Source organism: Nerophis lumbriciformis, linkage group LG11 (genome assembly GCF_033978685.3).
Source record: "Nerophis lumbriciformis linkage group LG11, RoL_Nlum_v2.1, whole genome shotgun sequence".
NCBI classification, from domain to species: Eukaryota; Metazoa; Chordata; class Actinopteri; order Syngnathiformes; family Syngnathidae; genus Nerophis; species Nerophis lumbriciformis.
The window spans coordinates 36,990,033-37,017,214 of record NC_084558.2 but is presented as its reverse complement, the minus strand read 5'-3'; the positions used below and the strand labels follow the sequence as shown (position 1 = coordinate 37,017,214).

The following is a 27,182-nucleotide window of genomic DNA, read 5'->3' as shown; positions in this document are numbered from 1 at the left end:
AGGAGAGGATGATTCGAGCCCACCGGTGTAGGTGGAGCTGAGTGGAGGTGGGGTCACTGCTCTCCTGTGTGTGGATGGGAGCTGTGCCGAAACAAAGAGGTGCATGGAGCTGACAAAACCACAACTTCACTAAGAGTGGATTTTGACAAGCCTTTGGTAAGCAGAGACTATTTATTTTTATGGCATCAATTGGCATTTACTATACTACTGTAATTCTCTGTACAATAGTAATTGAATGGGAAGATCTGTATTAAAGGTCTGCTAAGTAATAATCCTTATTTTTGATTGGCATCCTTTACACACAGAACCTGGGTGAAGATTAATGCAATTTTGTGTTTTATTTTCATGTAAGTTTGCCTCTGTTGAATTAATAGTTTACATTTATTTAAATTCATTTTAATTTTAAATGAACCTAAAATTGCAGGTACACCAACATGTTTTCCCCTTTTTTAATCCATTTATCATTATACAAAAGAGGTCGGTTAGAATGTTAGCTATTGAGAACACTCAAACACTTAATTTATTGAAGCAAACATTGAAGTAGCTTAAATTTTGCTCAAAGCAAACTATAACCTACTACCTAGGAATGTATAACAATTTTCAACAAAGGAGGAGAAATGTAACTTAAAACATTTGTGCACGCGTAAAACACTTAAATCATTTGGTACATCAATATGTGGAGTTAAATTATAGAATAGATTTTGCCAATAAGTCAATGTTCTAATATGATCAGTTTAAGAAGCTGTTCAAACTCACACAATGTTCAAAGAGGAATCCTGATAAACATTCGTATCCCTGCTGGAAGTAAGAGCATCTATTCATCACATGTGAATTAAAATGTACTTATTTATTCATGATAACTTTATTTATCTAATGTATATTTATATACTTATGTATTTACTCTTTATAATTTATTCACTAATGTGTTACAGATTGGGTACAAACAGATGCGTTAGAAGTTACTACGAAATGAAAATGAATAGGATTAAATAAACTGCTTCTTGGTATTTCTTTTCGCACACGTTATGAGAAACTGGAAACAAGTAGTGAATCACATTGTAATTTGAAGCATGTTCGGAAAAAAAGCTAACACCAGAACCATTATTGAAATCTTAGGACTGCTAGCTTTATTTTTTGATTTATTTTTACATTAGTCCACCATATAGTGCTGTTTATTTCCAAAGTATGCAGCTGAATTCATCACGGTTTACTGTTTAATGCTGTTTAGTTAAAAAAAAAAAAAGAAAAGTGCTTTACTTTTGTGTTAAGATGTGTAAAGCAAACAGAAAGAACATCATAACTGTAATTTAGTCTTCTTCGGACACTTATATTGATGAGCACCTAGAGGCAGAAACCACACGCCCCATGTCCTAAATTCCGTGCTTCTACTTTGTACTTAAACACGCTGGCATGCTTGAATTTGCTTGGCCTCTCCAGTTGAAGCACGCTTACTGTTAACTGTTAGGGTCACAACCTCTGACCCTCCCTAAATCTACCCTGGCTCAGCAAGACAGGGCAGCCATGCTGAAAGTAAAGTCAATAATTTTGCCGTTGTTACTTGCACTGATGAGTAACTTTTGGATTTGGTATGAAACTCGCCCAAAAGCTTTTGCTACTCTATAATTAGATGCACATTTAAACACAGGTGGCATCATTATAGATTGCAGGAAAAGGACAGAGAAAGTCAATATGAGCATGTTCTTATACATTTGAATTTTTGGTTTGTTTGACAATTTTTGTTTTTGTTTGCAGGCCCCCCAACATGCTCCCAGATATTCTCTATCATGGCTTCCTTCCCACTGTGCTGCTGCTTTTTCAAGGTCAGTTGGTGCTTTTTTTTAATCGCACTTTTGAATTCAGTTTGGCACAAGAAGTACCTCTCTCATGTAAAACTGGGGTAGTTTGAAGTGTTAAGGAATGCTGTACCTTTGCCAACATTTAAAGCCTAATTTGTCAACTTTTATAAAACGACTTCTACTTTTAGCTTAAATTAATATTTTGACATATATTCTGTAATGAAAAACTGGAAATATGTGATGTATAATATTGTGATTAAATGCACGTTTGAATTAAACCACCAACATAATCATAACCACAACAAATATTGGTGCATCTTAGCTTACGACAAGGCTGGGCAAACTTTTTCCCGCGAGGGCAGCATACAGAAAAATGGAGGCATGTAGGACGATTTTGATACAATTTGTATATGATAGATCAGGGGTCCCCAAACTACGGCCCGCCCGCATCCAAAATCCAGCCCGCGGGAAGTCCCAAGCAGAGGTGGGTAGTAACGCGCTACATTTACTCCGTTACATCTACTTGAGTAACTTTTGGGATAAATTGTACTTCTAAGAGTAGTTTTATTGCAACTTACTTTTACTTGAGTATATTTATAGAGAAGAAACGCTACTTTTACTCCGCTACTTTTATCTACATTCAGCTCGCTACTCGCTACTACTTTTTATCGATCTGTTAATGCACGCTTTGTTTGTTTTGGTCTGTCAGACAGACCTTCATAGTGCCTGCGTTTCAACAAATACAGTCACTGTTGACGTTCACTCCGTTCCACCAATCAGATGCAGTCACTGGTGACGTTGGACCAATCAAACAGAGCCAGGCGGTCACATGACCTGACTTAAACAAGTTGAAAAACTTATTGGGGTGTTACCATTTAGTGGTCAATTGTACGGAATATATACTGTACTGTGCAATCTACTAATACAAGTTCCAATCAATCAATCAAAAGTGTGAAGGAAAAAAGACCCTTTTATTTCAACTGTACATCCCGTCAAAAGCCTAAAGACTGACTGCACAGTTCCTGTCTTCACAATAAAAGTGCCACTCTATCGCGCCTGCGCTTTCAAAACAAGAGTCTCCGAAAGCCAGCGCAAACAAGCTAGCAAGCTACGGAGTTTGCCGCCAATGTATTTCTTGTAAAGTGTATAAAAACGAATATGGAAGCTGGACAAATAAGATGCCAAAAATCAACCACTTTCATGTGGTATTAGACAGAAAGGAGGAACTTTTTTCTCCTCCATTTGAAAACGTGGATGCTATCAGCACTACTGTCTGATTCCAATCAATGCAAGTCATCAGAATCAGGTAATACACCAACTTATATTCTTGTCTTCATGAAAGAAAGGAATCTATGTGTTAAACATGCATGTATATTCATTAAAACACCTTTAACATGTAAACAAAAACGGCAAAATAAATAAATATAAATTATATACTGTGTATATGTATATATATATATATGTGTGTGTGTATATATATATATATATATATATATATATATATGTATGTATGTATGTATGTATATATATATATATATATATATATATATATATATATGATATGTGTGTGTATGTTACTCAGTTACTCAGTACTTGAGTAGTTTTTTCACAACATACTTTTTACTTTTACTCAAGTAAATATTTGGGTGACTACTCCTTACTTTTACTTGAGTAATAAATCTCTAAAGTAACAGTACTCTTACTTGAGTACAATTTCTGGCTACTCTACCCACCTCTGGTCCCAAGTAAAAAAAATTTTTTATTTATTTATTTATTTTTTTAATTATTTAAATTATTATATTTTTAAATCTGTCCTTGCTAATCCATTCATCCATTTTCTACCGCTTGTTACTCTCTGGGTCTTGTAGGTGCTCAGTCAAATCAGATTATCTAAAAATTAATTTTCCTATCGATAACGTGACATCATCGCGCCGTAGTGTCGGGCGAGCGCGCGGCAAGTGCATGCTCTTTTAGTCAATTAGTTTGCGAGGAATATATACATACATACAGCCCGGCCCCCTGTCAAATTTTTTTAAGCCAGTGCGGCCCCTTGAGTCAAAAAGTTTGGGCAGCCCTGTGATACATACTAAAACCAGTATGATGTAGGTTAATAAAAAAAACTATTAGGTCAAAACATCCACATCTTAGCTTTGTGTTATAGATCACGAAACAAATTACATTATTTATTAGATTTTATTTATTTCATTCACCTTCCTGTAATTGTAAACATATGTAAAGCACTTTGAATCTTGTGTACAAATTGTGATCCAAAATAAATTTGACTTGCCTAATCTAACCCCCTTGAGATATTACATTTCTCTTTTTTTAGAGATTGATTAATAGTTTTTTTCAGAACCGATACCGATTATTAGTAGTCAAGGAGGCTGAAAACCGACATTTGGAGCCAATAGTCATTGCAGTAATAGTTATTTAAACATGACTAGTATTCTTCTGTAAACCGCTGGACGAGGCTTTAAGTTGTTTTTTCGAGAATTTTTTTTAGGAAGCGTCGGACCAGTGGCGACATAATGTCTTTTATTGTCATTAAACATCAGTTGATTTCACAAACACCTATATACGTGTTTCTAAAGCTGAAAGTCAGAAGCATCAACATTTGAATTTTAAAATTTGAGAAATCTCCTGGGAAAATTGGTAGTAAATATGGGATTTCTCTACATCACAATAACTTGGGTTTCATTTGGGTTCACACAAAAAAAGTGTTTCATTTTACTATAGTTCTCTTAAAGTGTCCCAAGACAGGCTTTGTTACAGCACTTTATACGCATATAATACAGTATATGCCCAAGTTCAGCCTAGTTCAGTCTATTCAGCCTTTAACATACAAGTGTTTCATTTGTTTCCTCTTAAAGTAAAAGTGTCCCCAATCATTACATTTACAGCACTTTATATACTTAAATTTCATTTAAGTATTGTCTTCTTACACTTTAGGTGTCCCCTGACAGGCTTTGTTTAATTTACAGCACTTTATATGTATAGAATACAGTAGGCCAGGCCTATATGCTCAAGTTCAGGCTAGTGTTTCTTTTAGTTTTTTGGGTGTTAAACTGCAAATTTTTGTTTAATTTACAGTACTTTAGCAATGTTCATTGCTAATAAAGCACTTTAGACTTTAAGTATGACTAAATGCTTTCTTGACTCCCCCTTCCTTACTGACCACCAAGTGACCCCAGAGGCTAATATGACGTGTGAAATAATGTCAATTAAATCAAAGCATTTAGTTTTTTCATTTACAAGATACACGTTTCTATGCATTTCAGGGTTTTGGGGAGCCAAACCCTCAAATTTATTTCGGCCGTGCAGTTTCGCCGTGCCGCCGTGAGGAGTGTTCCTTATTTCCAGTTCTGAAAGGTGGCAACCCTAGTCTTAACAAGCTGCTCCGCTTCGTTCTGCCTCCCCTGTCAGTACGTCTCTCTGCTGTGCGCTGGGACATCACCCAGCGCAGACACAATGAGCAGAGAGACATCCGCGTCAACGCATTATAGGTGCTGTTTGCAACTTCCTCGCAATAACCTTTTTCAAAGCAAAAAATATAACAAGAACACCATCGGCTAACTCAGTGTTTTTCAACCTTTTTCGAGCCAAAGCACATTTTTTTCATTGGAAAAATCCCGAGGCACACTACTAGCGGAAAACACAAAAAAATTAAAATCCGCAGCCAATATTGACAGTAAAAAGCAGTTCTCGCAATTGTTGGATATAAATTCAAACCATAACCAACCACGCATCACTCTAGCTCTTGTTTCAAAGTAGGTGTATTGTCACGACCTGTCACATCACGCCATGACTTATTTGGAGTTTTTTGGTGTTTTCCTGTGTGTAGTGTTTCCTTTTTTGTTATTGATTGTCATGTCATGTACGTATGTACAAACCCCGTTTCCATGTGAGTTGGGAAATTGTGTTAGATGTAAATATAAATGGAATACAATGATTTGCAAATCATTTTCAACCCATATTCAGTTGAATATGCTACAAAGACAACATATTTGATGTTCAAACTGATAAACATTTTTTTTTTGCAAATAATCATTAACTTTAGAATTTGATGCCAGCAACACGTGACAAAGAAGTTGGCAAAAGTGGCAATAAATACTGATAAAGTTGAGGAATTCTCATCAAACACTTATTTGGAACATCCCACAGGTGTGCAGGCTAATTGGGAACAGGTTGGTGCCATTATTGGGTATAAAACAGCTTCCCAAAAAATGCTCAGTCTTTCACAAGAAATGATGGGGCGAGGTACACCCCTTTGTCCACAACTGCGTGAGCAAATAGTCAAACAGTTTAAGAACAACGTTTCTCAAAGTGCAATTGCAAGAAATTTAGGGATTTCAACATCTACGGTCCATAATATCATCAAATGTTCAGAGAATCTGGAAATCACTCCACGTAAGCGGCATGGCCGGAAACCAACATTGAATGACCGTGACCTTCGATCCCTCAGACACTGTATCAAAAACCGACATCAATCTCTAAAGGATATCACCACATGGGGCTCAGGAACACTTCAGAAAACCACTGTCACTACTATGCAAAGCCAAAGCCATTTATGAACAACACCCGGAAACGCCGTCGGCTTCTCCGGGCCCGAGATCATCTAAGATGGACTCATGCAAATAGGAAAAGTGTTCTGTGGTCTGACGAGTCCACATTTCAAATTGTTTTTGGAAATATTGGACATCGTGTCATCCGGACCAAAGGGGAAGCGAACCATCCAGACTGTTATCGACGCAAAGTTCAAAAGCCAGCATCTGTGATGGTATGGGGGTGCATTAGTGCCCAAGGCATGGGTAACTTACACATCTGTGAAGGCACCATTAATGCTGAAAGGTACATACAGGTTTTGGAACAACATATGATGCCATCTAAGCGCCATCTTTTTCATGGACGCCACTGCTTATTTCAGCAAGACAATGCCAGGCCACATTCAGCACGTGTTACAACAGCGTGGCTTCGTAAAAAAAAGAGTGCGAGTACTTTCCTGGCCCGCCTGCAGTCCAGACCTGTCTCCCATAAAAAATGTGTGGCGCAATATGAAGCGTAAAATACAACACTGGAGACCCCGGACTGTTGAACGACTGAAGCTCTACATAAAACAAGAATGGGAAAGAATTCCACTTTCAAAGCTTCAACAATTAGTTTCCTCAGTTCCCAATCGTTTATTGAGTGTTGTTAAAAGAAAAGGTGATGTAACACAGTGGTGAACATGCCCTTTCCCAACTACTTTGGCACGTGTCGCAGCCATGAAATTCTAAGTTAATTATTATTTGCAAAAAAAAAAAAAAAAAGTTTGTGAGTTTGAACATCAAATATCTTGTCTTTGTAGTGCATTCAATTGAATATGGGTTGAAAAGGATTTGCAAATCATTGTATTCCGTTTATATTTACATCTAACACAATTTCCCAACTCATATGGAAACGGGGTTTGTACTTTCTGGACGCTGTCTGCTGCTCCACACGCTGTAAGTCTTTGCAGTCGTCCAGCATTCTGTTTTTGTTTACTTTGCAGCAAGTTCAGTTTTAGTTTTGTTTTGCATAGCCATCCCTAAGCTTCAATGCCTTTTCTTAGCGGCACTCGCCTTTTGTTTATTTTTGGGTTAAGCATTAGATACCCTTTTACCTGCACACTGCTTCCCACTGTCGCCTGCATATTGTGATCACGACAAACAATGTTGCAGACATCAACAAAGCAATTAGCTACATGCTGCCACCTACTGATATGGAAGAGTATTACACGGTTACTATGCCGCGCTCTAGACAGCACAGACACTCATAAACGGCACATTATTTGCGGATTATAATCACTAGTGTGCAAAAAATATTTTTAACCCAATTAGGTGAAATTACATCTCCCACGGCACACCAGACAATATCTCACGGTACACTAGTGTGCCGCGGCACAGTGGTTAGAAAAACACTGGGCTAACTTATGTTATCATTATGTATCGTTTATAATTTCCGGAAAAAAGAAGTGTTTAAAAAAAAAAAAAAATCATAGGTGAGAACGAGTGCAAAGCAGTATTAATGTATGGAATAATTTAAAACAAGAGCTAAAAGACTGTAAAACATGAATTCGATTTGAAATTATATTGAAGAAATCAATTACAAAAAAATATGTTGAGAATGGATGCTAAGGATGTAAAATTAACATGTTGGAACTTTTTCATATTTTTTGTTATTTTGTGATTAATGGAAAACATTTTTTTTACAACTACCAGTACATGCATAAGACAGTGTTTTTTTTTCTGTTTCTGTTTTGTAAATACACTGGGATAGGTGTATTAAGCTTTAGCTTCTGCCTATTCCATTTCAGATGACATGTATATTAAAAAATGTCTATCTGTCAAAATGTTTAAAAATGTCTGAATAAAATTAAACATCATTAGTAGTTTACCAGAACGCATTTGTTTGACAATTGTCTGTATTTATATACATACAATGACAGCTAGCAATCCAAATTGCTATTATTAGCTTACAACACCTAAAGCTATGCATGTGCGTGTTATGTACGTTCGTAGTTACGTCATTAATTAGGAGAAGCCGCGAGAGGGTGGGATATACTGTGTAAAATACATTGGAAAGTCAGCCCTATCTCGGCATCTGTTTAAATGTTGCAAATAGCCCCTTAAAGGATGCCTTTTTTTGATATGGCGGTTTTGTCTCAAATACATGCCTCTTTCTATAATATATCGGTATAATTCATAATACCGGTATACCGCCCAGCCCTACTTAAGGACATCATCAAAGACCATATTCAGTCAGCGGCCATTTTGGTTGTCAGCTCCCATTTTTGGGGGGGAATTGGGCCAATTATTTTTTTTGTGTGTAATGTTCTAACCTGTGACGTATTTGGTCTTCAGAATATGTCGCGGGCCAATAAAACAACGGGCCAATGACAAACAACAGAAATAGTTGTTTTACAGTAGCATATTGTCTTGCAAATTTGTGGTAACATTAACAATGCCTCTTAAGCACATATTTTTGTGATATAGCACTGTTTGAACGGGTCATGTCCTTCAAAAAGATTTACTGTCGCCTGTGTGAAAAATGCATGGTTTTTACAGCATGTTTTTCGTAGTTATCTCCGTCTCAAGTGTTGGTATTTGCCTGAGGACAATATCATTTTGTGCTTTATCACAAATGACAGCTTTAGCACCCTCTGTTTATATTATATATTTTAAGTTTTTGAACTTGAGAAATCTCCTCCTTCCTTTTGGTGTTGATGACAAAAGAAAGACATCCACTTAATCTGACCGAGTCATACTTAAGAGGATAATCACTGGACCTGCTGGCCCCCACTCTCACATTATTAACCGTATCCACTCGGCATGCATTGCACCGGTCATGCGGGGAGGATCCCCACATCTGCCGTCCCTTTCAAGGTTTCTCGTTGTTTCCATTGGGTTGAGTTTTTTCTTGCCCTGATGTCGCTGTGGCTTGTGCAGCCCTTTGAGACATTTGTGATTAAGGGCTATATAAGTCAACTTTGATTGATTGATTTATTACCTTTCATATTTGAAGGGGGTTTACACCAATTGGCATCAATGTCCAGACTTGAATGATAAAGTGTTCATATACTGTTTCATATACTGTTCTACAGTGTTGTTGGAGCCGTGTGGCTAAATCATCTAAACGTTCACTGTCAGGAGGACTTGCAATGATGAAAGAGGGTCATGATTAGATTTGTGTGCCTGCAGCTGCTACTTTTTACTATGTTCTGCACTTGAATCTTGCCTGCTCTTCTTTTAGGATTTATGACTGCGTAGTACATTTGAAAAAAGTATGCTGACGACTTCTGTAAAAATGTCTTAAACCGGATTACCAAAGGGCCTGAAGAAGTTCTTGTAGCTCTAATTCTAGTCGACGCTACCACCATAAAATAAGTGGTTTCTTAGTGCGATACGTGCTGTATACACACATTGCTTTATTATTTATGAAGGAAGTCCCCAATCAATATACTGTAGGTAAAATAGACACATTCTGTCTGTATTCAAAGGAGATGATGTTGGAAAAACAAAGCCAGGACTCGGGGCAAATTCTCAGACAACACTGGCGGGGTTACTAGGGACAACAGGGCACGTTCACATGGCTTCTGAACAGGAAGTCACATGTCTCGCTGTCTCTCTCTCGCTCCTCTCTGGGTCCTCCTTCCAAGTGAACAAGCTGAAAGAATGGCGTTCTTCACATGTCCTCTCACATTAGCTTTGAATTGTCAATTATCCTCAATGGTGGAGGTTCAAGGGGCCAGTCTGTAAAGAAAACTGGCTTTTTGGGGACAGTGTCTCCAGATAAAAAGTAAATGTCTTTAGGGTTTGGTATTGAGAATGTGTCAAGTATGTGCTATTTTTTGTTTAATTGGTTCATTGTGTTTTGTTGACACTGTAGTTATGGAGGAATTTTGATAATGTTAAAGATGGAAATTACTTAATTAGTATTTATTGGCATATGCCATCTTTGTGCTAACCTTTTCATGTTCTCTATTAGTTCAGCAGGGTGCCTCCATGCTGGAGATCCACAGTAGCAATGAGAACATAATGAAGATCAGCTCAGCAGCAGAGAGTAAGTGTCATGCTGTTCACCTCAGGAATGCACAAACCAACATTGTCACAATGTATGATATGTGTCCCATGGAAGTGATGCAGTGCTCAGCAGCCTTGGACATCCTCTTCCTCATGGATGGTTCCTACAGTGTGGGAAAAGGAAGCTTTGAAAGGTCCAAACATTACGCCATCAAAGTCTGTGAAGCGTTTGACATTGGACTGGACAAGGTATGATTCCCCTTCTTCAAGAATCCCACCCTAGACAGCTTGTCATTCTTATTATACCCCCTTCCCTCATCCAGGTGCGTGTTGGATTCATCCAGTTTGGTTCAGTTCCTCGGTTGGAGTTGCCATTGAATTCATACACCACCAAACACGAGCTGTTGATGCGGGTGAAGAAGATTTCTTACAGGTGCGTCTTCACTCTTACTCACATTTAAGGTGTTGAAAATCAGATAATTGGATATAGATAAAATAATAATGTATTGGCCGCGAGTCTAGTCTACAAGTTGTCTAGTATGTTCACTATTTTATTTAAGGCCAAAATTGTTCTTCGATTGCAATAAGAAACATATGTTTAATGTACCGTAAGAATTTTTGTTAAAATAAATCCAATAATGCTATTTTTTTGTGGTCCCCTTTATTTAGAAAAATATCGAAATACATTTTGGTACCGGTACAAAATATTCGTATCTAGACAACCATATTGTGTATATATACATGCACACACACATATATATATATATATATATATATATATATATATATATATATATATATGCACATACATGCCAATCACAAGGCTCTGTCAGGTCCCCCACGATTAGCAGAGAGCCCGTTGTCAAGAAAAAAATTGTTTTCTTACACAACAAAAAAAAGCAGAAGAGAGTTTAGCCTGCCTACCGCAGGTTAACAAGGCATCTTTAGTACAAGTTTAATCTAAAATAAAATTTTATAGAAGGTACTAGGGGTGTGGTAAAAAATCGATTCGAATTCGAATCGCGATTCTCATGTTGTTCGATTCAGAATCGATTGTCATTTTTAAAAAATCGATTTATTTTATTATTTTAAAATATTTTTTATTTTTTATGTTTTTTAAATTAATCAATCCAACAAAATAATACACAGCAATACCATAACAATGCAATCCAATTCCAAAACCAAACCCGACCCAGCAACACTCAGAACTGGAATAAACAGAGCAATTGAGAGGAGACACAAACGCGACACAGAACAAACCAAAAGTAGTGAAACAAAAATGAATATTATCAACAACAGTATCAATATTAGTAACAATTTCAACATAGCAGTGATTAAAAATCCCTCATTGACATTATCATTAGACATTTATAAAAAATAAAAAAAATTAACAATATTGTCACATTGGCTTACACTTGCATTGCATCTCATAAGCTTGACAACACTGCGTCCAATATTTTCACAAAGATAAAATAAGTCATATTTTTGGTTCATTTAATAGTTAAAACAAATTTACATTATTGCAATCAGTTGATAAAACATTGTCCTTTACAATTATAAAAGCTTTTTACAAAAATCTACTACTCTGCTTGCATGTCAGCAGACTGGGGTAGATCCTGCTATGTATTGAATGTATCGTGTAATCGTTTTGAATCGGGAAAAAAATCGTTTTTAAATCGAGAATCGTGTTGAATTGAAAAAAAAAATAAAAATCGATTTTGAATCGAATCGTGACCCCAAGAATCGATATTGAATTGAATCGTGGGACACCCAAAGATTCACAGCCCTAGAAGGTACGTTATTATTTTAATGAGATTGTAATGCATTGCAAAATGGTTTTAACTTCTGCTTACACGTGTCCTATTAAACAAGTATGAATTCATATTATGAGATTGGGGTGATGAAAATCTCACATGTCGAGCCCAAACTGTAAGTCAGCAAACATGAATTAGTGCTGTATTTTGTTTGTCAATCAAGCCCCTGTCTGTGTAACTGATTGAGTTTTTGTCTTCAGGGGCGGCGGCACCCAGACCGGCCTGGCTTTGAAGTACGTGCTCAGGAAAGGCTTCCCAGGCGGCCGCAACTCCTCCGCCGTGGCCCGCGTCGCCATCCTTTTATCAGATGGGATGTCACAGGGCAACACCGAACAAGCTGCTACGCAGCTCAGAGAGGAAGGCGTTGTCTTATTTGCTGTCGGCGTGCGCTACCCGAGGTATAGTACATCTGCTGACTATTGTAAGAAAAAACACATTATTAATTAAACCCTCATCTTCTGCGGTTCAGGTGGGAGGAGCTTCATGCCCTAGCCAGCAAACCGATGGAGAGCCACGTTTTCTTTGCTGAGCACTTCCATGATGCTGTCAATGGCTTGTTCACAACACTCACCACCACTTCTCTATGCAAGGCCACTCCTGCAGGTACAGTAGATCTTGCAGGAACACAAGCAAAAAAAAAAAACAGTGAAATACTTTGTTGTTGCATTAGAAAAAATCTTTAAAAAAAATAAGCTCCTCGGCTGCACTTTGGACACTCAAGCTTAAGACAGATGGGCGCCTTCTTACCTAGTGTGCCCTTAAACCAGCTCAGTGGCCTTGTGGTTAGAGTGTCCACCTTGAGACTGGGAGGTTGTGAGTTCAAACCCCGGCCGAGTCATACCAAAGACTACAAAAAATGGGACCCATTGCCTCCTTGCTTGGCACTCAGCCTCAAGGGTTGGAATTGGGAATTAAATCACCAAATGATTCCCGAGCGCTGCACACGCTGATGCTCACTGCTCCCCTCACCTTCCAGGGTGTGAACATGGGGATGGATCAAATGCAGAGGACACATTTCACCACACCCAGTGTGTGTCTGACAATCGTTGGGACTTTAACTTTTACTAATTTATTTATTGGCCGATGAGGTCTGCCGAGCAATACATAACCACAAGAAAGGGTGCCAGGATTTTTCTGAGCATATAAACCAATTATTTTTATTAAATGAAAACTTTTCCAATTTTTCACTCTTCCTTCCCTGTGTGGTCCTCTCCCAAAAGGCTGTCAGGTGGAGGCGTTCCCCTGCACAAGAAAGACACTGGAGACAGTGAAGGAACTGCAGGGGAATTTCATGTGTTGGAAAGGCTCCAGAGGGTATTCCCCGTACACGGCTCTCTGCCCATACTACAGGCAAGTAAACATGTTTAGAGTGTGTGTTTTACATTTTAAAACAGTATGCTGTGTGTGGCAGGCACAAAAAGGCCTACAAGAGGCATGGGACCATCTGCCATCGGACCATCTGTCCTGGTAGAGTTCTTTCTCTTTCTGCTCATCTTTTTTCGTGTTTTGTTAGTTTATTCTTATATTCTTGCCATCCAGACCCCTGTGATTCACAACCGTGTCTGAACGGAGGAACGTGTGTCCCAGAAAATACAGACAGCTACATTTGTGTGTGTCCACCTGGCTATGGAGGAGACCCTCATTGTGGTTTGTTCACAATATGGACACAAGTATTTAAACAATTCTATGGCTGATTATTCCTGTCCTTCCTCAGCTCCTGCTTTTTCACTAGATTGTTCAGTGGACTTGCTTTTCCTGGTGGAGGGCTCCGACGCACTCACCTTGGAAGGCTTCCTGCGCCTCAAGGCCTTCTTAAAGCGCTTCCTGCAGAACGTCATCGGCCCCAACACACCCAGCAAAGTCGGCCTGGCGGTGTTCGGCGGAGACGCTCGCGTCACGTCGCGGGTGGGCAAATTCAAAGGGGATCTGAAGGGTCTGCTTAAGGCCGTTGACGCTGTGGAGTTCGTGGGAGGCGAGACCAAAACAGGCCAGGCGCTTCGATACATCACGTTTAACGGCTTTGTGAACGCGCCGGTGTTCGCCGATGTCAGTGACGACCTCCCGCGAGTGGTGGTAGTGCTCACCGGCACACCTTCTGCGGATGAGGTGCTGGAGCCATCCAAGTACGCACGGGATCAAGAAGTATTCATCATAGCGATGGGACCGGAAAGCTTGAAGGGACAGCTCGATAACATGACAGGAAACCCTCAAAGGACTCTCACTTACAGGTCTCCTGACAAGCTGGGTGCCAAAATCCCTGAACTCAAGGCCAAGATATGCAGTGTTGATACACAAGGTGCTTATGTTCTCTACTCTGCTTGTTTGAAGACAGTTCCATGAACATTTGCAGAAGGTTTGGCCACAGAAAAGTTTTTGTTTGTGCAGATCTGGAAAAAAGGTGCACATATACTGCCTTATGATTGTTTTGATGGTTATTTGTTGGGTAGCTAGTTCTTTAACGTTTGCAGGAACGACTTTTATATTTTTAATCACATCCAGATCAAGGTGCATATTCGAGTTTATCCTCACTTTATCTGTTACAGTCCACTTGTATTAGTGTTGAGGGCAGCAGTGACCCACCAGAGCCAGCTAAAAATGTCAGCCTAGTGTTGTGGGTTGCTTGGTAAAAACAGTGAAATTGGCTTAGCTGCCGCCTACAGGACTGTATTGATATAGTTTGGCTCACAGTTTAAATTATCAGTTTAGCCACGGTGGTCTCAAATTCAGTACTGACTACTGATGGTTTATTTTTCCTTTAGCTGTTTGGCAGTTGTCAATTGCTTTACTTACAGGGCTCAATCGGCACAGCATTGACTACAACTTACTATGTCTTTTTACCATAACAAAAATAACCATAATCCTATCCTTATTTTCTAAGGTTGCCTTGGCCAAGCTGTTGACTTGGTCTTCGCCTTGGACGCCTCAGGTGGCGTCAGCCCCAACAACTTTGTTGTCCTGCGCGACTTTGTGCGCCGCCTCACTGTCCAATTCGACATCAACCGTGATGTAACCCAGGTGGCGCTGGTCACCTACGGCAGGAAAGCCACCACAGTCTTCAACCTCGATACCCACGAGACGGGCTCTGCCATCTTAAAGGCAGCTGGTGAGGCTAACTACATTGGCGGGGTGGCATCGACGGGCACCGCCCTCCTCCACGTGTATGTGGACGTTCTCACGGCGGCCAGAGGCGCACGGCCCGGGGTCAACAAGGCTGTGGTAGTGGTGACGGATGGTTCAGGCAGCAACGACGCTTTTGTGCCGGCAGAGAAGTTGCGACACAACGGAGTGTCGCTGTTTGTCATCGGCATCGGGGACGTGCAGAGGGACAGCCTGCTGCAGATGGTCAGTTTTGAGGAGCACTTGATCTCAGTGCCGTCTTACGAGGACCTCAAGTACTTTGAAGACGTGGTGGTGCAGATGTTATGCTCAGGTGACAAAATGAGCAATTTCAATGTATAGAAATATAACATTCTAACGGTCTGCTTTTTTAACAGAGGTGAAAAAGCCTGTCAACCTTTGCAAGCCCAACCCTTGCATGAATGATGGAGTTTGCCTCTTGTCAGAAGGAAGTTTCCACTGTCAGTGTCGAGGCTTTGAAGGACCTCACTGTGAAACACGTCAGTCTCTTTTTCTCGATGTCATTAATGCACGGCATTATTTTAGAATTTTATAATCAAAATAAACTGGTTTAATACTGAATGTCAAAGATAAAAAGAAAAAGCTGAAAAAAATAGAGAAAATACTGTGAAACAGAATACTGTACTGTGAAGTCATTTGGGTTCTTTTAGTTAAAAAAAACCCTGAACAAATGTAATAAGTAATTTACTTTACCCGACTAGCCCACTATTTTTCGAGCTAAAAATAACAGAATTAATCTTAAATGTTGTGGAAGATTTCCGAAGAAAAATATAAAAGATTAAAGAAAGAAGTAATAAAATATACATATTTATGAAAAAATAAATAACAAAATTAGAGTAGAAAAAAATATACAAGTGTCAGTAAAGGTTAATAGTAATATAATTAAATCTACCTGCCTAAATATCCATGGACTTTGGTCATTGCCCCATTCAAGTGAGGGTTGTGAATGGACCAACAGATGCATGACGCGGCGTACGAATATAATGCAACTGGTCCGCTAGAGAAAAGAGATTTCAGCCTACATCCATGTGACCATGACTCTTTATACCCACTTGGACTGTTTTGACATTTTAATTGAATTTTGATTACAGAATGAAGGGTCTGGAGACAGGGACGTGGAAAGTTTTGTCATTTCCTATAACTAGCCGTAAGACTGCTCAATTAATCGACATTGAATTGAAATCTAGGTTGTAATTAGAGGCAAAGGTTGTTGTTTTTTTCTCCGCCGTCACCGGCATTTGAGTGACAAACATGTTCGACAATCAGAATTGCGGAGCCTCGCGTTTTTTTGGTCTCTGGCTTCAAATGGAGATAGAGAGGTCTTCCTCGGTGCATCGCTCTCAGCAACTAAGCGCGTTTATTTAACAGTAGAATTAACTGAGCACAGTGAGAGCTTTTCAGTCATCCACAATCTTCGTCTCGGTGGGCACAGAAAGAGATCACCAGCTTTACACACAGGAAGCATGGACAGAGAGCCCCGCCACTCCATAGTGAGAAGTTCCACAAAGTAACAAACATTAGGAGGAAAAAATATATAATTACAGAACCAATTGTCCCGTTGTGGGAATATTTCGGCATCAAATTGAATGGGCTATATCAGTGCATCAACACGGACGCTCAAGCGCGAATGCCGTAATCACGCAATGGCAAATGAAAACCCAACTTAGTTTTTCCAACTAGAAAAAAAAATGGACTTTAAGACGTTCAATATTTATTTAACATTTTTGCGTACAGAAATTATTTTATTTTATTTTTGTTTATTTAGGATTATTAGGAAAATGGTAAGCAATTCTACAGTAATGAGAAATTAAAGTTTAAATCCTTTAAAATAGTTAGTTGCATTATTATTATATAAGTACAGTATATGAACGCTGTATAAGTTGTATCGGTTATTTCTTCAGTTTAAGAGCATTAAGTAGACAAAAGCGCTGAGTGTGTCTGTATAAAGCCAAATATTTTTGAAATTAAATTATTGCATATTCATATGTGTAGCACCGTGTGACAAGATTATGTTCATTGACAGTCTAAAAGTAACATGTCTCCCCTTCATTCGTTATTTTCGCAGTTTTATACAATTATATGTATGAAATATAAAAATCCAACCGCAATCGCACTTTTGGAGAGAATAATCACAATTAGTTTTTTTTCTCATTTAGTGCAGCCCTAACTAGCTGTACTAATCGAGTTTACTCTGTTCATCAATTCCTGCGTTCTAATCTGAAGTATATGTGAAGTTGGGGACAATTGTGTCTGCTGTTTTTCGTCGCTTTATACTTATCTATTGATTCTCGTTTTGTGCTTGTAGGAAACACTAAGAGCAGAAGGCAGAAGAAGAGTCACCAGGAGCTCATTCATCACTACAAAGTGCACCGCAGGAGACATGCAGCCTAAAAGTGCACATTTTTGCAGTACGGTACAAATACATCTACTTATTATGGACGCTTGCAGGTGAACAAGTCAGTCATGTCTCATTTAAATGGGGTTAATAGTGCTACTTCTTGTATTTTTGTCATTTTCTCAATTTGAACTGTTAGTAGTTTGACTACACTTTATACTCACATTGTTTCCTTTGTTATATACTTGTTATATCACATTATGGGAGGTTTATAATAGACAATATAGACTACGTTTACACTGCAGGCCAGAGTTGCCCAAATCGGATTTTTTCCAGCTAACTCCAAGTGTAACGCGCACAGGCCCCAATGTGGCCTCAACGTCACTTGCTTGCGCAGTTCGATAAAGTGAAAACAAAGGAAGTTGGCCAGATTCCGTAAATGAACAAGCAAGTTGCTACTACTACCATAAAATAGAAGTCGCCACAGCTTAAAAATAAGTGTTTTTTTATATGAAAATAAATTTAAGTAATACAATGTATGAATGGATATATAGTGTAATATATTTGGGAAGGTTCTAATCTTTTTGTGGCTGTTAGGTAGAAGAGGCACGGACATCAGCGTGGATGTATGTTAGCTTTATTTTTCAACTCACTTATGTAAACAACATGGACAACATGGACAATGTACGTAACATGTAAGCAAATACAACACAGCGTCAATTCCTGTTCTTCAACAATCGCTATTTCGTCGGAATTAAAATATATATATATACAGTATATAGATATGTGTATCATATATATATATATAGATATGTGTATAAATCTGTGTGTGTGTATATATTCTATGTATGTATGTGTATGTGTATGTGTGTGTGTGTGTGTATATATATTACATATAGACTATTATTTGCACACTATTGACTAGTGATGCACCAAAAATTTGGGTGCCAAAAAAAGACACGGAAATTGTATGTTGTGATGACGTATCCGCTTCCGCTGGCGGGCTGCGTCTTTCTCCGCGCAATCAAATGATGTCGCTTAACTTAAGATTTGTGTCGCATTTCTGTTTTGACTGAAGTCACATTTGAAAAGATCAGATTTTAGTCGGATTCAGACTACCTACCGATGTGATCGAATCTGATGCAAAAAGATCAGATTTTAAGCCCTTTGGAGCGTTAAAACCAGATCCGTGTCACTTCAGGGCATAAAAATCTGATTTTGTATGCAGTGTAAACAGGGCCATAGACTCATCAATATTTTTTATTAGGCACACACTGAATATTATTTGTAAAAGTCACATTTTTGTTACAGCTCTTGTTTAGGATCCTGTTGTGTAAGCAGTACTGATAAAATACACTTGTCAGCTTTTTTATTAAGAGTAAAGTGAGCTAATGTTTGCAGCCACTTTGTTGTATTATCTCTGATTTCTTTCTTTAACCCTAAAAAAAACCCTAATGGGCCCTAATGGCAAAAAATGTCAGTCTTCCAAAAAATGAAAAAATAAAATCTTTCACTTCAAACAAGTATGATTTTTCCCCCCCCCCATCAATACCTCTTGAGGCGGGTAATTTATTCCATATTTGAGCCTGTAAAGAACAACAATTGCCAAAATTACACTCTGTCCACGTGACAAAATACAAAAAACTGCTGTTAAAATATATATCTTTTTTTTTCCTTTTACAATTTTTTATACTCTATACATTCAGCATACACCATTCCAAACATCAAAATGGAAGGTGAGAAATGTTGCTGCATGGGAAAAAGTAGCACAATATGGTGGACAAATATGAACATGTAAAATTGGAGGCCAATGATCAAAAGAGATTGTATAGTTTAAGATAAATGTAGGATTAAAGAAACCATTTGTTATGGTTTTCAACTGGACAGTTTGTCGTGAGGAACAAATGTGTCACTTAAATTGTGTATCGTCGCTGATTTAGTGTCAATTTAAGAAGGAAAATTATTCAATCTTTTTTAAATGACTAACTTGTGGCATATTTCACCCACATTATTTCAATACAGCCAAAATAGCACAAATGATAACTCAAGGGTCAATCAGTTGGGTTCACATGTTTAGATCAATTAAAAAGAAAAAGCTTGACAGAAAATACTCAGCCAATTTTTGATATCAGTACATATTTATTTGAATAAAAAGTGCATTTTTAGCTAGCAAATTTCCCCAAAAAGGCTGAATAATTGGCGTAAATCTATGTACACCTTGGCTACCAGCATAATGTCGAACCAAGCTTCAATCCGCAGGATGACTTATAGCCAATCAGTGGTTTCATACTTGATATGCATTTTCAGTGTTCAAAGAAGAAGAATAAACTGGCCGGAATGCTACTGCAGTTAAACGCCTTCCTTTTTAGGGCTCTTTTCCAGTGGTTCGGAGAGGATGCGAAGCTGTAAGAGGGTGATTTTTAATGATCGGAAGCACTGTTTCCACTATGGAGTACAGTTAAGTTCAAACACCACAGGATCCAAAGGGGTACGAACCACTTTTTAGTACCCAGTGCATTGGTAAGGGTATCGGAAGAGGTGGAGATTCACTTCAGCCACACAAGATGCTGTTTCCTCGCGTTGTTGTCCTTTTGCTTTATCGTGGAAACACAAGCCAGAACAGTACCGTAACAAACTATACCACAGTTGAGGACAATAAAAACTTGACTCTTTCAGCTCTCTTCTTTTTAGGTGGTGGACTTCCTTTCCCACTCCTGTAATGACCAAAATGAGATAACATTTATATGTAGAAAAAAACAGCAATGTTATTGTTGTGAACAGTAAGTCTCACTTTGGCTTTCTGGAGCACTTTGCCCTTAGTGGCCATGATGGAAACTGGCCTGTTTTTTAGTGCAGAGGCTGAATTGACAGGAGATTCTGAGTCCACACTGGTGGTGGTGGGGCTGCCGGACGGTTGGGATGGTGAGGATGCTGGCGATAATGACATTTGTGCAGGTGGCATGTTAACTGTTTTAGCCTAAGAGAAGGAATGGAAGGTTATGTAAGTCATTGTTTTTGTATTCGAGCTTTTTTGCATCAGTCTGATAGTGGCTGACCGTGTCCTGGAGGCTGCAGTCCAGTGTGGTCCCCAGTGTGAACGGCCCGGCCTCCACCTTCTTCAGGTTCTCCTTTACCTCCACAAGCAGCAGCTCCACCTCCACACGCCTGTGTTCTGCTTCTCGACTCGCTTCCTCCACCTGCTTCAGCCGAGCTTCCAGTAAGGCCTGCTGCTTTGAATCTTAAGTCAAACCAAAAGTGACTTCAACTTATTTAGTTGCATTGGTTACTCATTAACCACCAAGAAGTGATGATGATTAACCTTGGCAGGTGCTGAGCTCCTCTTTGATTTCCCTTCTTTCTTTTTTCAGGCTGGCGAGGCTGCTCCTCTCCTCCTCGCGCTCCCTCTCCAGACGGTCACGTTCGTCAAGGTAGCGCCGCAAGTCGGCCTCCGTGCGGTTTTTTCCTAGCTTCCCCTCAACGGTGCCAGGACAGGCTGAAAATTCGTCAACACCCACCCAAAAGTAGAGGACACCACATCAGGTACATCAGCATAGCAAATTTATTTGTATTTATTGGGGTTGTAGTGCTCTGCATAAAATTGTATGGCTATTAGGTCGTATTAAAAACAATTATAAATGTTAGTTTTTCTAGTGCTTTATACAGCATAGTAATGAAACATGCTAACAAACTATTAGGAGTTTTGAGTATATGACATCAATGATTTAAGTTTTTTTTTTTTTGTTAGTTTTACTCATAGTAAGTAGTATAATTTATTTGAATTCAGAATGTATTTAAAAACTTTTTTTGTTTAAATTCAAATAATTGATACAAATATTGACTAAATGTTTACAAATATATGACAAAATTGTACTTTTTATCTTTGTTGATTTAAGTTACTTTTGTAAAGGAGTATACTTGTTTTAATTTGAATTTGTAATATATATATTTTTTGATAAATGCTTGAATAGAAAACGAATACAGCCAAATATTTGTAAAAAAAAAAAAATATATACATCAACATGACCATTTAATTAAACGTTTTATTTTTATTAATTTTACTTTTACACTAGTAAGGAGTATAATTTATTTGAATTCAGAATGTATTTTTAAATAATTTTTTTAATTGAAATTCAAATAATTCAAATAAATGTAGGCAAAATATGCGAAAATATATCAACACGTTTTAAAAATTGTACTTTTAATTTTTGGCAATTAAACTTTTTTAAAGGAGTTTTTTTTTTTTTATTCAGAATATTTTATACTTACGATAATTGTTTTTATTGAAATTCAAATAATTGAAAAAAAAAAAACAAGTCAAATAATTGTAAAAATATATATCCTGTATATATTTTTAATTTATAGTTATGTTTTGAAGTTCTGAGGATGATTGGATTATTATTTTATATACTGACAATAGACACTTTTGTTTTCATTTACTATTTTATTCAACATAGATAACATTTATTTGAATTATTTTTAGCGGTAGAAAAAGGATGGATGGATGGTATAATGTATTAATGTAACATGATATTGGTTTTAATACTATGTAAAGTGTGCAATTTTTGGTAAAGCCTTTGTACCACACCACTAGAGGGAGCCAAACTTCTGGCAAAGCCAACACATGGACTTTCTCCATATTCTGCGTGTGATGTACTTCTTTCAATAGGAAGGTTACCACTCATCAGTGACTTGAAACACAACAAATTTACCATGCTGGTTTTAATCCTCACCTGAGCTATACACTTTGGGTCGTGGTGTTTGAGCGCTTGGAGTGAACCCAGTGCTGGTCTGAAGAGCAAGGCCTTTAGGGACCCCAGAGGAGCTGAAGGTCTTCTTGACAGGCTCCTGGCTTTGAGGCGGGGTCTTGGCATTTGGTGGTGTTTGGGGGCAAGACTGAGTGGGGGTCAGAGGGCGCTCTTGCTCCTCTCTGGGGGTTGCAGGAGTGCAACTAAGGTTGTTCAAAGCAGGCGCGGACTCGGGCAGGTTTGTTGATCTGACCTGGAACAAACAAAACAAGCATTGAAGACCTTAACCAAATCTAACAAAACCACTTCCTTGTTACCTCTTTAGTGCGACTTGAAGAGTCCTTGTTTTCCTCTGAGGTGTCTGTGGATCCTTGTGTTTGGAAATCCTTGCCACTGCCAACAGTGTGCAAGAAAGACCGCACAGGGACCAGGTCTAGATAGATTCTGTTTTCAGGGTCTGCATCTTCAGCCACTGGGTCTTTTTGATCCTGAACAGACGTTTCCTCCGAGTTTCCTGCAGTTTCTTTATCTTGTGGCGGTCCGCCATCCACAGCATCCTGGATGATCTGTGAAACAGGAAGTGAAGTAGTACGTTGAAAGTGGAAGTGAAAGTTTGAACTGAATCTATTGACTGTTTTGTTGGTTTAGCCCTGAGGGCACTTTTGGGTTTGACGGATTTTATTCTCAATATATAAGTTGGTTTTAATTGTGTGAAACTTGGCCAGAACTTGATTTTTATTATTTTATACATTTCATCATCCTCTCTATTGCAACAATAGATTTCCATACATGCCTACATTTTTTACCCTCAAGTCACCTAAACTTCCATTATAACCACATTTTATATACCATATTTTCCGCACTATAAGGCGCACCTTCAATAAATGACATGTTTCAAAACTTTGTTCATATATAAGGCGCACCGGATTATAAGGCGCACCTATGCATCCGTTAGATGGAGCTGCGCTAAAGGGAATGTCAACAAAACAGTCAGATAGGTCAGTCAAACTTTATTATTAGATTACAAACCAGCGTTCTGACAACTCTGTTCACTCCCAAAATGAATAAACAGCTGTTTTATTATTTTCCCCGAGGTAAAGTCAGTGACGTGGTGTTTTGTTTATCTTTTAACAACAGCAAGGTATAACATGTAGTGCAACATTTATATCACATAGTGGAGGGGAACTTTTTCCTGATTCAATAAACAGGTAAAAAACAGTGATACTGTTACGGTAAATCAAACGTTAGTGCAATCACAATATATTAACACTGGAAATAGTGCAGAGCAATAACAATATATCAATAACTCAACGTTGCTCAAACGTTAATGTCACACAACACAACACACAAAATAAACATGTAAAGCTCACTTTATGAAGTTATTCCTCATCCACAAATCCCTCAAATTCTTCTTCAGTGTCCGAATTAAACAGTTGGGCGGATACGGCATCCATCCGTCTCGTCGAAGTCGTTATTAATCGAGTCAGTGTCGCTGCTGCTCTATTCCCGTGTTCTACTGCGTGACTGATCGTCTTAAGTTTAAACTTTGCGTCGTAAGCGTGTCTCTTAAAAGGAGCCATTTTTGGGTTAGAAGCGCTTCTTCTTCTACGGGGGAAAATGAACTCGGCGGCTGCTTACCGTAGAAGAAGAAGCGCTTCTTCTTCTACGGGGGAAAATGAACTCGGCGGCTGTTTACCGTAGTTGCGAGACCTAAACTTTATGAAAATGAAGTTTAGGTTTGTTGTGGCTCAATATTGGTCTATATATAAGTCCTGACATACTCAAATATTTTACTGGTGGGACCTAAGGGTAAAAAGTAAAACTGTCTTAAATGACGAGTTAACTTGTGTGATTAATCACAAAAAAGCAAATAACCATGTGCAATTTATTTTGAGCGCGCATGCTTTTACTGTGGATGGTTACCTGAAAGGCATCGTGGGTTGTTATACGGTCAATGATCAGGTCAATTTATATGTCGGTGCAAAGATGAGTGAGGAGACTCAGACTGGTGAGTAGCAAATATCTCTTTGGAATAAACCCAGACTATATTTAAGATAAAACTGTTACCAAGTTTTAGAACCAGTGCATTCAAGTAAAACAATGTTCCTTTATGACATTCTAACAATAAAATCACCATTTTTGGGGAGCTTTTTCTTTTCCTTATTTACTGTGATTAATCACGATTAATTCATATTCAAAAGTGATGAATCTAAAAAACTGAAAATAAAAAGTAACTTCTTTTTTTAAAACTTTCTCATTGTTAAACAGCAAGTTTAGGAGTGCTAGGCAAAAATGTTGAAACCTCCAAATCAGCGAGAGATGCCACGTCATCGTACAGTTCCTCCTGGTCCTCAGGGGTGGACGGCAGGGCATCGATGTAGGCGTTTGGCTCGGAGTATCGCCTCTGCATCAAGCTGGAGCAAAAACACCCATAAAGTTACAATTCTCTGCCTGACTCCTAACTGTTTTGTGGTCATTGTCTTACTACAAGGATGTCTTAGCAGCGTTGACGATGCTGGTGATCCTCTCGGCGTTGACATAGTCGTAGGTCAGCTCCTCAGGGTCGGTCTTGCTGCTCATCTGTGATAGCAGCAGGCCCAGCCAGTGGCCCATGACCGCTGACGTCTTTGCCTAGCAACAGTCAAATGGAAAATGTACAGTTACTTCTAGCCTAAGGGTATAACATTTACTTTTAACTTGTATATGTTTTTGTACCAGGTTAATTGGGTCCTAATGGTAAAAGCTCACATAAATGTGCCTTAAGAACCCTGGAGATGAGACATAAAATACTGTTTTTTGGTGCTCAAATATGCAACAGGGTGAAACTGGAGGGCTTTTTCCATGAGAAAATCCCAAGACATCCCCACCCTCCACCCAGATACACCCACCAAACACATGGACCACCCTTGTGCGCTCTAGTGAGGACAATGTTTACTTCATGTAACCGTGCACCGCTGTCTTTCGAAAAATGCTGACATGTTTCTTTTTTTCCTCCCTCTTCTCTTTCTTTATTCTAGACGTGTTGTTCTTCCTAGGAACTAGTGACCACACCTTGCACGACGTAAGTAAAGCGCTCATCTGGGTCAAATATACATTTTCGACCTACGTCAGCTTGTATATCACCGACGCCCACCCATCACTTGTGGTTTGTGTTAGAGACATTTTAATAAAAACTGCCGAGACTGCTCAGGTGCTACAAGTAGAAAACACAATGCTCGTATTACACCAGAAGATTTACGATAAAAAATATTGTAGTTAGTAGAAAGCAATAATATTTTCCCTTCTAATTCATTTCTTTCAGTATTTAACTTTTTAAAGAGTGTCAAATTAATTCACTATTGATGACTGACTTTTATGACTGCACGCGGCAGGCACAGGTCATTGATGCATTGATTATACATGCATGTCCTTTAAAACTGACTTTGAAACAACGTTGCAAAATAGTTGTATTTGTAAATTGAGATGTTGATGTCTAACGTTGAATCCACGTTGTTGGTTCGCAAATGACCAAATTTCAATGGTCGAATTAACGTAAAAAACCTGACATTGGATAAACGTCAGTAAAAAGCATGTTGTTTCAACATTGTTTTTGTGTTGTAGAATATTGGTTGGGAAATGACAAATTCAATGGTCAAATCAACGTCAGAACCCGACGAAACCTGACATTGAATAAACGTCGTCAAAGAGAATGTTGTTTCAACGTTATGTTTGAGTTGCTCAACGTCAGAACCTAATTCAACAAGTTGTCAACATTGTTACAACGTCTTGTGCCTGCTGGGTGGAGCCTTTTCACTGAAACTACAGATTATCCAAAGAAAATTATGTACAATTTCATAAAAAAAGTAGTGGACTCCAATAATGTTTACATATGTTGCGAGGTATTGACAAATATTGTAATTATTACACATTTTTAAATAAGTTTATTTTTTGAACCCCGACTTAAACAAGTTGAAAAACTTATTCAGGTGTTACCATTTAGTGGTCAATTGTACGGAATATGTACTGTACTGTGCAATCTACTAATAAAAGTCTCAATCAATCGCATCAGTCGGTGACATCTCGGCGCTCCGACCTGTCTTCACACTGACCTGCTGACCTCCCTACGGACTGGACTCTCACATTATTAACTGTATCCACTCGGCATCCATTGCATTGGTCACCCGGCCCCTTCCAAGGTTTTTCATTGTTGGGTTGAGTATTTTCTTGCCCTGATGTGGTATCAGTTCCGAGGATGATGTTGTGGTTTGTGCAGCCCTTTGAGGCATTTGTGATTAAGAGCTATATAAATCAACTTTGATTGATTGATTCATCGCTCGATCATGACAGGATGGAATTATATGTTATATTCCTGTGATTCTGGTATTATTTTCTGTCCACTGTCCAGGGCTCTTGTTTTTTGTTCCACTTCCTGTCTGCCCTTATTGTCAGCTGCTGATTTTACTAATTTGCTCTTGATTAGTGGTTAGGTGGCTCACTTGTCCTTAATCACGAATCAAAGGGTTTAATCTCCCAGTGTCGCCTTCCTTGTGATGCTGGTTCGTTGAATGTTCCTGGTGTGCCTTTTTGTGTTTTGTCTAGCTTTGCCAAAATTTTTGCTCACATGTGATTTACAGCTGTTGTCACGCTGGTGTTTCTTGCTTTCGTATCTAAAAAAGGGGACCCTTTACTTGCATGTCGCCTACTGTCTCTGCATCTTAGGGTCACACCGCCTGCCAGTATGCCCCATAGTAACAAAACTAACATTAATGAGCGGGCCATTCAATCCTAAAGCTAAATGGATTTATAACATAACAAAAAATTATTTCAGCCCCCTTATT

General features: G+C 38.6%; 2 protein-coding genes across 2 annotated transcripts in view; one reads left to right on the top strand and one right to left on the bottom strand.

Moving 5' to 3' along the window:
• The first annotated feature begins 17 nt into the window (after positions 1 to 17).
• On the top strand, positions 18 to 19,107 carry vwa2 (von Willebrand factor A domain containing 2). Its single transcript, XM_061966721.2, has 14 exons — positions 18 to 156; positions 1,753 to 1,820; positions 10,299 to 10,373; positions 10,449 to 10,582; positions 10,657 to 10,766; positions 12,348 to 12,545; positions 12,617 to 12,750; positions 13,368 to 13,497; positions 13,559 to 13,614; positions 13,687 to 13,794; positions 13,862 to 14,443; positions 15,026 to 15,577; positions 15,642 to 15,764; positions 17,591 to 19,107. Exons 2-14 carry the CDS (start codon positions 1,763 to 1,765, stop codon positions 17,674 to 17,676), a joined length of 2,346 nt encoding a protein of 781 aa, XP_061822705.2. The 5' UTR covers positions 18 to 156; positions 1,753 to 1,762; the 3' UTR covers positions 17,677 to 19,107.
• A 632-nt stretch (positions 19,108 to 19,739) lies between these two features.
• afap1l2 (actin filament associated protein 1-like 2) overlaps positions 19,740 to 27,182 on the bottom strand; it is a 57,985-nt gene continuing 50,542 nt past the window's right edge. Inside the window, exons 12-19 of the mRNA XM_061966716.2 lie at positions 24,851 to 24,996; positions 24,668 to 24,779; positions 22,683 to 22,931; positions 22,351 to 22,618; positions 20,940 to 21,113; positions 20,677 to 20,858; positions 20,412 to 20,597; positions 19,740 to 20,334 (exon numbers count right to left, since the gene is read on the bottom strand). Coding sequence (XP_061822700.2) covers positions 20,308 to 20,334; positions 20,412 to 20,597; positions 20,677 to 20,858; positions 20,940 to 21,113; positions 22,351 to 22,618; positions 22,683 to 22,931; positions 24,668 to 24,779; positions 24,851 to 24,996 — 1,344 coding nt within the window. The 3' untranslated portion in view covers positions 19,740 to 20,307. The remainder of the gene's footprint in view (positions 20,335 to 20,411; positions 20,598 to 20,676; positions 20,859 to 20,939; positions 21,114 to 22,350; positions 22,619 to 22,682; positions 22,932 to 24,667; positions 24,780 to 24,850; positions 24,997 to 27,182) is intronic.